The sequence below is a fragment of the Natator depressus genome, chromosome 3, assembly GCF_965152275.1.
Source record: "Natator depressus isolate rNatDep1 chromosome 3, rNatDep2.hap1, whole genome shotgun sequence".
Lineage (NCBI taxonomy): Eukaryota > Metazoa > Chordata > Testudines > Cheloniidae > Natator > Natator depressus.
Window position 1 is genome coordinate 155,940,100 of NC_134236.1, and position 13,344 is coordinate 155,953,443.

General features: G+C 41.4%; 1 protein-coding gene across 1 annotated transcript in view; it reads left to right on the forward strand.

Moving 5' to 3' along the window:
* Positions 1–12,940, forward strand: part of TOGARAM2 (TOG array regulator of axonemal microtubules 2) — a 57,557-nt gene extending 44,617 nt beyond the window's left edge. Inside the window, exons 19-20 of the mRNA XM_074949136.1 lie at positions 8,040–8,126; positions 10,642–12,940. Coding sequence (XP_074805237.1) covers positions 8,040–8,126; positions 10,642–10,892 — 338 coding nt within the window. The 3' untranslated portion in view covers positions 10,893–12,940. The remainder of the gene's footprint in view (positions 1–8,039; positions 8,127–10,641) is intronic.
* Positions 12,941–13,344: the final 404 nt, after the last annotated feature.

The window sequence follows — 13,344 nt, forward strand, 5'->3', positions numbered from 1 at the left end:
TTGCAGCAAACCAGCACAGTACACAGAGATCAGGTGATGGATGCCTGGCACAGATTGTGCCTGGTCCTGCATGTGTGTACAAGAGTGGGGTGGGGCTGAAGGCACTTCAGCCCCTCTTTTGTGCATCTGAACAGGGACCAAGCACAAGCCCCCTCTTCAAGTGCAAAGACCAGGGGTCTCTAGTGTAATCAGCAGTGCTAGAAACCCAAAACGGGATGGGCAGGACGTGAGGCCATGACACAAGCCCCTTCCCCACCAGTTAGTTAAGCTGGCCTATTGCACGGGATGCAGAGTGCACTTTGCAACTTCCGAAGTTGCTCTAGCATTCCCAGCGATATTGCACCTGCCTCACTTTCATTTCCTCCAGGTGCTCCTGCTGGGGTGGTGCACCTCCACACTGCCCCTTACAGCACTCTTAAAGCCACAACGTGCCCCATAACTTGGAAAGTGCTGTGAGATCCCTATACACGAATAAAGCCCTCACCCTATATACATGTAAATTGGTGTCGCTGTTGTTCTACATATTAACCTCTGAGTGTTGAGTTTTTGGGCCATGCATTGGGACTCATTCTCTTACACTCTCCCTCTCACAACTGATCTCAGATGCGCAGCCAGTATGTTCATCTTAGACAAACACAAACATCCATCTCATGCTGTCTCCCACCCACCACAGTTCTCAATCTGCCATGGTCCTAATTTTGGGATGAAAACCCAAAATGAAGGAGGAACAAAAGGAAAAACAGTAATATGGAATAATGTTTTAAAATGCTGTGAGATTAAATTTTCACCCTCTCAGCTAATATTTTCTCTCATCTCGGTTTTATAAGTCAGTGTTTCCTGATATTAATTATTCACAACAATAAATGTGAGCATGGAGGTCTGGATATCTGTTGGGGATGGGATATGGAGTTTTTGCCTCTAGGATACTAGTTCAAGTCAAGCCTGAGTCAGTAGTGAGTGAAAGTTGTTACTGTCAGATGGCTGCCTGATTGTCTGTGTGGACTGATTTGGCCAGTCTAACCCATTTGCCAGTGGATAGGTGTTTACATCACATTTGGCTTCGCTGCTGGTAATTTCATTAGGGAGGGTTAAGACTGAGAGCTGGTGTACACTAGAAAATTAGATCGACCCAGCTTTGTCGCTCAGGGATGTGAAAAATCCACACCCCTGAGCAACGCAGTTATACTGACCTAACCCCCGGTGTAGACAGTGCTAGGTCGACAGGAGAGTTTCTCCTGCTGACATAGCTACTGCCTGTTATGGATGTGGATCTTTTCAAGTGTAGAGTAGACCTGCCTGTAGTTAAGCAGACCTGAATCCCCATGTAAACTGTGCTAGGTCAACAGAAGAATTCTTCCATTGACTTGAGCTACCCTCTCTGAAGGAGGAGGATTTACTACAATGATAAGAGTACCCCTCATAGACTGAATGGGCCATAGAGACTGAATTACCCTCTCAACCATCTGGGTTAGGGTTGAGACACCTTGCCAGTGGATGGGGGTGGGTTGGGGTGAAGTTTGTGCTAGCACTGTTTTTGTTGTGCCTGTTCTGTCAACAGAGGCTTTCAGTCTCCAAGTTTGTCAGTATGGCATATTATTACCAGCACTAAATTCTCACATGAAAATAAATAAAATATGAGATCAGAGCAGATGTGTGTGTGATAAGAGACGAGTTTGGGTCTGAAATGAGGGATGCCCCTGGTAATGAGGGTCACTAAGAGTTTTATACATTAAAAATAAAGCTGTTTTCCTTCTGCAGAGGCACAGTCTTATACCCTGTACAGGACTCATCTTCACACCTTGGTGGACTGCAGTTTGAGTGAGCTAGGTTTGCAAATCACTCACTAGGTGATGTTCAGAGGTGCTAAGCATCCATATTTTCCATTGACTTCAACTGGAGTTATGCGTGCTCAGCTCCTCTAGAAATGAGGCCCTTAGGCACAGATCCTCAAAGGTATTTAGTCACCAGCTTCCTAGAAGAAAAAGGTCAGAGTGGCAAAGCTTGAATCTGCATCCAAATTTCCCCAACATGTTAGAATTAATTGGATCTGGACTCTTAGTTTGGTTTGTTATAAAGATGGGGCTGAGCAGTAAAACCTGGTACTGAACATCCCTAGAGTGTAGGGACAAAGGGGTGCATGGATTTTGAGGTTATTTCTGGCCCATCTTGGCTTCCCAGGCAAGTTGCTTTGATGTTGATGTGAAGGGGACCTTGACCCAGCAGAGATTCTGCTGCACCGCCTCCTAGGAAGCCCTAAATTATGGGCCTTGACTGGTTCCTTCTCCTCTCTTCAGTTCATAAATATCGTCAACCCTTGCTCTTCTTTTTTTTAACTGAAATTTATGATTTGCCAAGTTCCTTACTAGAACAAACAAGTATAAATTCAGACCTAAATGATGGCTTGTTCCAAATGTTGTTCTGTATAGGGCGAGATTACTATTGCCAATAACTACATAACCAAGGCCTGTTGTAAATTCCCTTGCCATACAGATTTATTTCAGCTATAGAAATACTGCACTGGGTGAATATGCCTGAAATATTTAGCATGTTCAAGAGGCAGGCCTTAGAATGGAATTATTAACTCTCTTTGCACCAGTGATCCAGAGCTCTTGTATAGCTATTAGGATTTGCTCACTGCTTGCCTGTCACTGTTCCTTTGTGCATGGAAATTGTTTTTAAACCATAAGGACAAGATTGTGTCTGAGTGTAAAGCAGAGAGAATTGTGTGAGGTCAGCACCACTGTGTTCTGGGCTCTCCACAGTAGGTGGTGGACCTAGACCCCCTCTCCACACCAGCCAGCAGAATTGAGGTGAGCATATACCTCACCTTTGTATTGCGGTATCCAGCAGCCATGATCCCTGTTGGTCTTGTGTCAAGTTTAAGCATGTTGTCTCTAGGAGCTTCTCCTCTCCCCCACCCCACCCCAGGCTATGTCTTAAATGCAACACTATAACCTGTAAGCACTGGCAAGTGTCAGTACTGGAGCTGTGCAATACACATTTGTCTATGTTCATGTAGGTTTCAACTAGAGATGGGTTCAAGCTGCAAAGTTTTTAGTATTTTAGATCCAGGGTTTTGGTTCTGCCCATCATAAAGATATGAGCTATTTGCAAAATTCAGATCCGGAACTGAATCTTATACACCCCAAAATTCAAGGATCGGGGTTTTGATTGGGATTAGGGCTGTCAAACAATTAAAAAAATTAATTGTGATTAATTTTTTTAATTTACATTTGAAAATGTATTGATTTCAACTACAACACAGAATACAAAGTGTACAATGTTCACTTTATATATACTTTTAATTACAAGTATTTGCATTGTAAAAAAACAAAAGAAATAGTATTTTTCAATTCACCTAATACAAGTACAGTAGCGCAATCTCTTTATCACAAAAGTTGAACTTACAAATTTAGAATTATTTACAAAAAACCTGCATTCAAAAATAAAACAATGTAAAATTTTAGAGCCTGCAAGTCCACTCAATCCTACTTCTTGTTCAGCCAGTCGCTCAGACAAAGAAGTTTGTTTACATTTGCAGGAGATAATGCTGCCTGCTTCTTGTTTACCATGTCACCTGAAAGCGAGAACAGGCGTTCACATGGCACTGTTATAGCCAGCGTCGCAAGATATTTACATGCCAGATGTGCTAAAGATTCATATGTCACTTCATGCTTCAACCGCCATTCCAGGCTACATGCGTCCATGCTGATGATGGGTTCTGCTCTATAACAATCCAAAGCAGTGTGGACCGACACATGTTCATTTTCATTATCTGAGTCAGATGCCACCAGCAGAAGGTTGATTTTCTTTTTTGGTGGTTCAGGTTCTGTAGTTTCTGCATCAGAGCGTTGGTCTCTTAAGACTTCTGAAAGCATGCTCCACACCTCATCCCTTTAGATATTGGAAGGCACTTCAGAGTCTTAAACCTTGGGTCGAGTGCTGGAGCATCTTTAGAAATCTCACATTGGTACCTTCTTTGTGTTTTGTGAAATCTGCAATGAAAGTGTTCTTAAAATGAACAACATGTACTGGACCATAATCTGAGACTGCCATAATATGAAATATATGGCAGAATGCAGGTATAACAGAGCAGGGGACATATAATTCTCTCCCAAGGAGTTCAGTCACAAATTTAATTTAATGCATTATTTTTTAACAAGCATCATTAGCATGGAAACATGTCCTCTGGAATGGTGGCCGAAGCATGAGGGGCATACGAATGTTTAGCATAGCTGTCACCTAAATACCTTTAAGTGCCAGCTACAAAAGTGCCATGCAAATACCTGTTCTCACTTTCAGGTGACATTGTAAACAAGAAACGAGCAGCATTATCGCCTGTAAATGTAAACAAACTTGTTTATCTTAGCAATTGGCTGAACAAGAAGTAGGACTGAATGGACTTGTAGGCTCAAAAGTTTTACATTGTTTTGTTTCTTGAGTGCATTTATGTAACAAAAAAAATCTACATTTGTAGGTTGCACTTTCACGACAGAGATTGCACTACAGTATTTGTATGAGCTGAATTGAAAAATGTTTTTTTGATTACAAATATTTGCACTGTAAAAATGATAATCAAAAATAATATACACTTTGATTTCAATTACAACACAGAATACAATATATATGAAAATGTAGAAAACCATCCAAAATATTAATACATTTCAGTTGGTATTCTAGTGTTTAACAGGGCAATTAAAACAGTGATTAATTGCAATTAATACTTTTAATCGCGATTAATTTTTTTTAGTTAATCGCGTGAGTTAACTGCAATTAATCGACGTCCCTAATTGGGATTGTAGTGGCAAACCCTGTAGGGTGAATGAGGCCCCTTGTCTTTAAATATTGTCATCTTCACAGTTAAAAAATCATGCCTTACAACTTTCCTAGCCTACAGGAGGTAAGTTGTGTGCATGTCCCAATCACACTGCTAACTCCTATATCTTGGACCCTAGATGCAGTTGGGAAACTCTGGTTGTTCACAGGCATCAAAATATAAATTTTAGACAGGATTTTCCCATCTACCACCTTTGATGATCCTGGTAGCAATGCAAAGTGCTTACAAAATTGCTCAGTTGCCTATCGTAAAATCATTGCTCTTGAGACCAAAAATCCACCTGGAAACAAACTGAATTGGCTCTGAATAATCCCCAGCACCATTTATCTACCTTTACTTTGATATCTAGCTTGGAGAGTCCCCAGTTTTTGTCTGAAGGCCATAAATGGCCCTGTACCTTTTTCTGTCTATTATCAGTGAACAGAACACAACATTCATCACCATTTAAGGACCCAGCATGATAGGTTGGGGGCTAATCAGGCCTTTATGGTGATGGGGCCTAGAAAATGGAATTTGATCTTCCCTGGCATCCATCTCTCCCCACTTTTACAACACTTTAAACCTTTCTGTTCCAGAGGATTTTTTTTATGTGTTTGTTTTTTAATTTGATCCCCACTTTATCCTGTAACCAACAGAGACTGTTTTTCCTTATACATGCATTCCGATAGTGCTTAGATATGCTCCAGATGAACTCAGGGCCCCATTGTATTAGGTGCTGTGCAAACATAGCTAGAGACAGTCCCTGTCCCAAAAAGCTTACAGTATAAATAGACAAGACAGACAAACGGTGAGAGAAAGGGAGTATCATTTTCATTTTACAGGTGGGCAACCGAGGGCCTTTCTACACACCAGAATGCCCTGATTTAACTAAATCGGGTTCTAAATCAACGGAGTCAAACTGGGACAATTCCTCGGTGTGGACACTTAAATCGGTTTGAGTGGCTAACGTTGATTTGGGCTTATTTCACTTTGTTACAGGACATTGGACTGGGGGAGAATTTCAAAGGCACAAATGACAGGTGACTAATTCCCATAGGAGGTCAATGGGAGTTGGGAGCCTAACTCTTCTCTGTGCCTTTGAAAACCTCATTCTAGATGGACCACTGGTCTGATCTGGTGTGGAAAGTCCAGTATATACCTATGATTTTTTTTAACCCCCTTGGCTGGTTTTACTTATTAAGCTTTTACAGGGAGGCTTTTATATTTGTAAATGCGTTTTAAGTCATTTTTACTATGCTTTATATAGCGCCTTCTGCCAGGCGCTATATAGAGCCCTTCTAGAGCCCTTCTGCCAGGATAAATCACAGGGAAGGACTCCTCATTATACCAAAGAGTACTAATAAGCATCGTGTTAATGATATAACATCAGGTCTCTAAGGGAGATTCCTTCTAAGGAGGCTGGCACTGCTGTACTGAAAATGACATGAGAATGCAAAGGATTCATCTCATTGTGTTTACTACTGTGGCTAACACTGAGCTGCCGGTCTTGCAACCAGTAAACCAATCTAGTATTTATTGGACAGAGTCAAAGCTGAGTTACTGAAAACAGCATCACCTACTGCATTGCTTTCTCACTCCCAGCCTCCATTTAAAGGTGCCCTGTGCAGCAGATAGTTCTGAGGTAAAGCTTGTATAAATTGGTTGTTGACTCTTGCAAGCTTGCACTGTTTCAAAATATACAGCCTGTTCCAAATTTTTAATTCAAAAGAGAGCATTGCCTGTATACTGAGCACCTTACAAAATGAAGGGGTCCCAACAATAGTTTTAATGGTGAATAGAAAAGCTTTATTGAGATCAAAACTAATAACTAATATTTTGCAATGCTAGAACACCTTTCATATCAGGATTTCAAAGCAATTGTTTCAGAGCAGCAACTGACATGTAAACGTCTCTGAGTGGAATGCCGCAACTATTTAACAGTACATATCAATACCACACAACAGTTTAGGGCTGGAAGTGAAGCATCTATTTGGAATTTTTGATGGACAAAATATAATTACCAGTGTTGGAATTTAGCCAGAGCTCCAGTGCCAAATACCCCAACTGTCTGCTTGCAAAAAGTACAGTGTGATCATTAATGACCTCGGTGTTATGTCTCATACAAAAGATGGCACCTATAACAATACTGTGCCCCTTAAAACTGTGTTGGGGCTTTGGCTCAGTGCTAGGGCGGCCAGACAGCAAGTGTGAAAAATCGGGACAGGGTGGGGAGTAATAGGCACCTATATAAGACAAGGCCCCAAAAAATCGGGACTATCCCTATAAAATTGGGACATCTGATCACCCTACTCAGTGCTAGGGTGACCAGATGTCCCGATTTTATAGGGACTGTCCCGATTTTGGGGTCTTTTTCTTAAATAAGCTCCTATTATCCCGCACCCCCGTCCCGATTTTTCACACTTGATGTCTGGTCACCCTACTCAGTGCTGATACAGAAGGAAACATGTTACCTACCGACCTATCACCCTCACTTTCTATGGCATCTAGATATTCCATGGAGGTAGCTCATCCAAATACTACAATTCAAAAACAATTCTGCCTAGCTTGGCAGAACTAACTATTGTAGGTCACTTTGTGCAATAGTTTTAAAACAACAGCCAGGATTCTAAATCAATCACAAGCTGTGGATAAAGAATTAAAAACACATTTGACAACCAAATATTGGGAAATCAGTTCTTTTAACCTCCCTGCCAAGATCTAAGTTATGGGGTCTTTTTTTCTCTCTTTCTGCAATGGCTCTTGATATCACAAGCACCTAAGACAGTTGCAGATGTCAGTGGTGATCAGATAATTTGTTCTTGCAGAGACAACACAGAATCTTGTGATGAGCTCTTGGCAGGTAAGTGAAGGAGGAACTGATTTTAAATTTGCACAGATGTTCACTGAGTGTAAAAGTTACCTCTCTGCAGAAATACAACACGAGGCCTATGTGCCACTTACATCCCATTTAAACTGTGAGGGACTGATTTAGCTGTAGGGGGTTGGACTTCTGCTAGCACTCTACACACTGGTGAATTTCACACATGCTGATGTGGGATCAGGATCTTTTGTTCTGAATTTGAAACCATCCCACGTTAACGTCAAGAGAAGATTAAATGTACCCCATATTCTCTTAAATTTGCTGTATTTTAGAGGGTGCAAATATTTTCTTTGTTTACAATCGCAGAAACAAGGATCATGAATGTCTCTCTGTCCCTTTCAGATAATGCATTGCTTTTACAAGTATTTGCCAGCAGAGTGCATTTCATCAGTGGTCGAGCCATGCAGGACATCACGGAACACCTGTCAGGTAACAAACCGCTCAGCTGAACTGGACTTTTCATGGTTCATTTGGATTAAACTCAAAAAAGACTCTTGGGAAATGACAGATGTGAGGAAATCCCTATGCATTATCAAAGCTATAGCCCGTGGAACAGCAGGAGGCACTGGGTCTGTTCCTGTGCAGTCAATTACACCTGTGTAAAGTGCTTGTAAAATGCTCCTGCTCTGCTCTGATCTGGTCATGTATTACATACACTTTGCACAGGTGTAAATGACTGTACAAGATGCAAGGCAGTGGAGCATTGGGCTTTCAGAGTCTAGTTATGAATCATTGATGGGAGGTCTCAAAATTCTCTCCTAAGAAAGAGAAACTAAAAATATTCTGGCTGTCTCCTGAATGTTTTTAAAAGGGCAGCAGTGTCAGATCACAGCTAGGCCCACAGCTGCTGCTTCCTTAGGCAAATGTCTATCCCTGACAGTCTACGAACACCCACACCCAGCTATGGAACATTTTGTAGTCACTGATATTTTGCTATTCTCGGGGTCTGTTTTGCCTTTCTCACAAAGAGTTCTGGGGGAGGAGTTCTCTTGTGGCAAACATTTTGGGCTGGATCCCACAAAAGCTGGGACTATCAGCATGAGTGCAGACTGTTCATGTGAATAATGGTTGTTGCAAGGATGTACCTTGCTGGAGGTGTGAGCAGGCAATTCCTTCCTGACCCTGCAGGCTATCGGCTTCTACCCAGAAGCATGACATTGCATTTCCATTATTTCAATGTGTGTAAGTATAGTTTATTTCCACATCAGTTGAATCCTACAAGCTAATAATGCTGCTATTTCTTGACCTATAGTCACAGCTTATGTCCAGTGGCAGCCAAAAAATGGCAAAATTGATCTTCTCAACATACACTGAAAGCAGCCTAATTATAGCCTTGCTTTAATTAGGGCTCAATCTACTGTTAATTATTCCAGCTTCTTTTAATCCAAGGTTTAATACGGTTTCCTTGTTCATTACGACTCTCTTAAGGGCATCCATATCCATGGCAAACCTAACAGGGCCTTTAAAGGTAATTTGCATAAAGTAAATCTCTCTACACACAGAATTGAATTCTACAACAATTTAATCTCTTTTTGCAAATAAAGCATTTAAATATAAATTGGGGCCAGTTTAGAAAGAGCAGATGTTCCCTCTGGGATTTATTGGGAACAGGCAGTTCTCTTTTCTAAACTCCATGGTGGCCACTATATTTAATAGCATCTGTGCTCTAATTATCTCTTGTTTAATGAGGGACTGTAACCCTTTGCTGATTTATTACAGTTGTTTAAGTATTATTTAAGGCCGATTTTTTTAAAAAGTGAATTTTTATGCTGGTGAAAGGTGTCAGACTTATGATGCTGGGAATATGAAATCGCTTTAACCACAGAATAGCAACATATGCTTCCCTCACACTACCACCAGATAATGTGCCTCAATTTACCTCTATCAGACTGATGAGAATTCAGTCTCCAGGTCATATCAGTTCTTGGCGCCTCTGTGGAAACTGCCAGCAAAGATGCCAGGTAGTGTCAGGTTTTTGTTTGTTTTTAATGTTGCCATCTATCCAATTCGGAAAGTAAATTGAAATCTCATCTCAGGAAGGGTTAAAAGAAAATTGTCTAGTGGTTAGGGCTTTATCCTTGCATTTGGAAGACCTGGGTTTAATTCCCTGTTCCACTACAGCCTTTGTGTGATCTGGGGCAAGTCACTTATGCTCTATCTGTGCCTCAGTTTCCTCTCTGTAAAATGGGTATAATAGTACTTTCGTACATCACAGGTGTGTTGTGGGGATAAACCTATTAAAGATTATCAGGCACCCAGACACTGTGATCATGGTGGCTATATTAGTACCTTAGATAGCTAAACATGAAACAGTCATTCATTGAAACTTGAAACAGTCATTCATTATGAGTCACTAAGTACAAGAAAAATCTCAAATTAGACCTTCCCATCAGAAGCACCAATAGATCATCCATCTTTCTGATCAGATTTTAGTCCCCTGTGGGCTAGAATTTTGAAGTTTAGAGCAGACATTCATTATGGGCCACTGAGCACAAGGAAACTCCAAATTAGACCTTTGTTTTTTTCATCAGAGTTCAGCAAAAGGTCAACAGTGTCTCTTATTGGAGTTCAACCATACAAGTGCCCTTTTGAACTATAATCTTGAAATTTGGTACAGCTATTTTAGACAGCTGATTACTGGAAATAGAAATTTGACACTTCTATCATATATTATCAAGGTTCATCTGACCAACAGTTTACAAGAATTATATTAATTACTTCTTTAGGGCTGTCATGTTAAGAATGAGGCCTCTGATTTGGAGAAATTAAGGTAATTTGAGGTCAATAGTTCTATTTAATGGATAATATCATTTCAGTTTGCTTATAGAGAACTGTACTGTTTGCATTCAGATTCCAGACAGAACTCAGAAATAGATTTGAGGAACTAAAAATAAAGATGGGCTTCCACCTTGATTGTTAAGATGCTTTATCTTCTATCCTGCAGCGCTTGTAGCTTCTGTATACCCTCGGAAACCCCAGGCTGTGGAACGTCACACCCTGCCTGTTCTCTGGTATTTCCTGAACAACATGATCGGAAATGGGGTGTTACCTGGTAGGAGCGGGAATGTCAGGACTGTGGTCTGCAAGCTTGCTAAAAGCCTGTACAAAGAGATGGGACGCAGCCTAGAGGATCATGCTTCCAGCCAACCACAACATGCAATAAAATCCCTCCGGGACCTTTTAGAACTCCAGTGAAGGAGGCCCAGTAGCCTTCAGGACAGTTTACAGTGTGGCACTTGATGGGGTGGATAAATGAAGTGGTGGACATTATACTGGCAATGATTTTATTCTATGTGTTTTTGGAGAAAAGAATAAGTTTATAGATCCAGATGTATATAGTATATTTTGCAGTAGAATTAAACAAATCATGTATTTTTATAAGGTTTTATTTCCTGAACTTTTGTTCCTGAGAGGTTTTACATAGATTTTTTAAAAACAAGAATTATGTATAAATGTTGTGATTTGTAATTGTGTAAAAAAGAAAATAATGTATTTGTACACAGGCACATTTAGGAAAGCAGAGATGGGCCTTAGACACGGGGGGTGGATGAGTGGGCCCCAGAAGCAAGAGTGAGAGGCAAATACTCCAGGCTGAGAAAATAAATTGAGTGAGGAAGAGAGAACTATGCTGCCCCCAGGACACAAAGGGTATGTCTACATTGGAGCTGGGAGATTTGCACTAGTGGGGCTCAAGCTAGCATGCTAAAAATAACAGTGTGGACCTTGCAGCTCAGGCTGGAGCTTCGGATCTGAAGCCTAGCTGTCCCTCTAGGCTTGAGAGTCCAAGCTGCTACCCAAGCCACAATGTCAACACTTCTATTTTTAACACACTTGTTAGAGTGTCACTAGCATGAGTTTGCCTACCTGGGCTGAGAGGCTCGCTCTTAGCCATAGTATAGACATACCAATAAGCTTGTGGAAAGGGGGTAAAGGAGAGAGAAAGAGAGAGGTGGGGCTCTGGAAGCAGAAAAAGTGACCCGGGTGTATATCCAGATCTGAAAAATTGAGCACTCCTACACATATTCACACAACCTTGAAAGGCAGAGGGAAAGAAAGAAGGAGAGATATATGGGACCCTGAACACAGGCAGAGTGAGGCACATGGGGCCCATGAGATCAGATAAATAAAAGGACCTTGAAAATGGGGCCTTGCCCATTAAGTCAGAAGGCCAAAGAGCAGCACAGAAGGACCCAGCCAATGAGGCCCATGAGTCTGAGAATTTTAAATTTCTTTATTTTTTCATACAAGTAGTCTAACTTGTTGTTGCATTCTGTATTATCTTTCTGTGAATTCCCCTTCATCCCCCATCACTGAGGTCTTTTATTACAGTAAAGAATGGGTGAAATGATTCAAACCTTCTGAAGTGTTTTAGATTAACTTAGAACTGCATATGAAATGTAGTGTAAATGTAATGTTCTAGAGCACCAGGAACTCAGAATCTTCTGGAACATTCTAGTGCACTCTCTGAGCCAGGAACTTAGTTCTGAAACATTACGGAGTGCCCTGGAACTGACCACCTTCAGAAATCTTCTAACAGCATCCAGGAATTTAGTATCTTCTGAGGTGTTCTACGGCGCCTTGGAACTTGGAATTTTGGAAGATTGTTCAAAAAGTCAGGTGAAAATGGCATAGGCTTAGTGTGGTGTGTAATTGTTCTTTAGAGAAGGAGCAAGGCACTGCAGAGAACACCAAATGCCAAAATGTTGAACAGAGGCTTCTGTGGGGGAGGGATACTGTTAAAGAATGACCTGAGTTAAATAAGCAAAGCCTGCATTACATTTACTCCTTCAAGCAACTTGAGCTTGTTCACTACGCAGAGCTTATTTTAAAGTTTTGGGGGTTTTTTAGGGGTAGCATCTTCTGAGATCCCCTGTTTCTCCCTCCTTCAAACTCAAAGTGCTCTCTCCTCACAGTTCCCCTCCCTTTAGGCACACCTCCCTCTAGAGCCCTTCACTGCTGAATAAATGTTCTTTGTTTTAGCTTCTTCTTCAGCTTCTCTCTAGCCCCTGTGGATACAGTGGGAAGTTTTTGTACTTAGGAGAAAAGAAGCTTTTGTGTATAGCAAAAGAACCCCCTCCCCGCCCCCAGTCAGTTTTATCTGTTCAGTTGTAGGGTTCAAGGAGTCAAATTAAAAGATAATTTATGTAACCAGCTCTTAATTTGCTGCTGGCCTAGAGTGTTGCTCATGTGTATATTGTTTCACAGGGTTGATGGGAATAAAGTGTTTCCTGTCGGTATGTTGGTTCTGTCTGGTAGGGTTTTTGTGTCAGCTGTTTCACCATATGATGGGAACTCAGAACACAGAATGACCCAGTTTTGCCCCTGCTGACAAGGGGGCTCTGTGCCTTACAGAAGATGGAGCAGGGGTGCTCCCTGGTGAACAGTGGGCTAACTGCAGCTCCGCTTCTCCCTCCTCTTGAACAGGAGAACATGTGGAATACAACTGAAGTGGTTGCTTGGGAAACAGAAGAGACAAAATGCTTTTGGGAAGGTTGGGAATGGGATCCCCACCCAGGATACTAGGACTGGCACAAAGCTAAACGATGTGTTTCCTGTTTCCTTTCTGCATTTGTCAATTTATGCTTATTGTAATTTTATTACAGTAGCACCTAGAGGCCCCAACTAACATCAGAGGCCTATTGTGTTA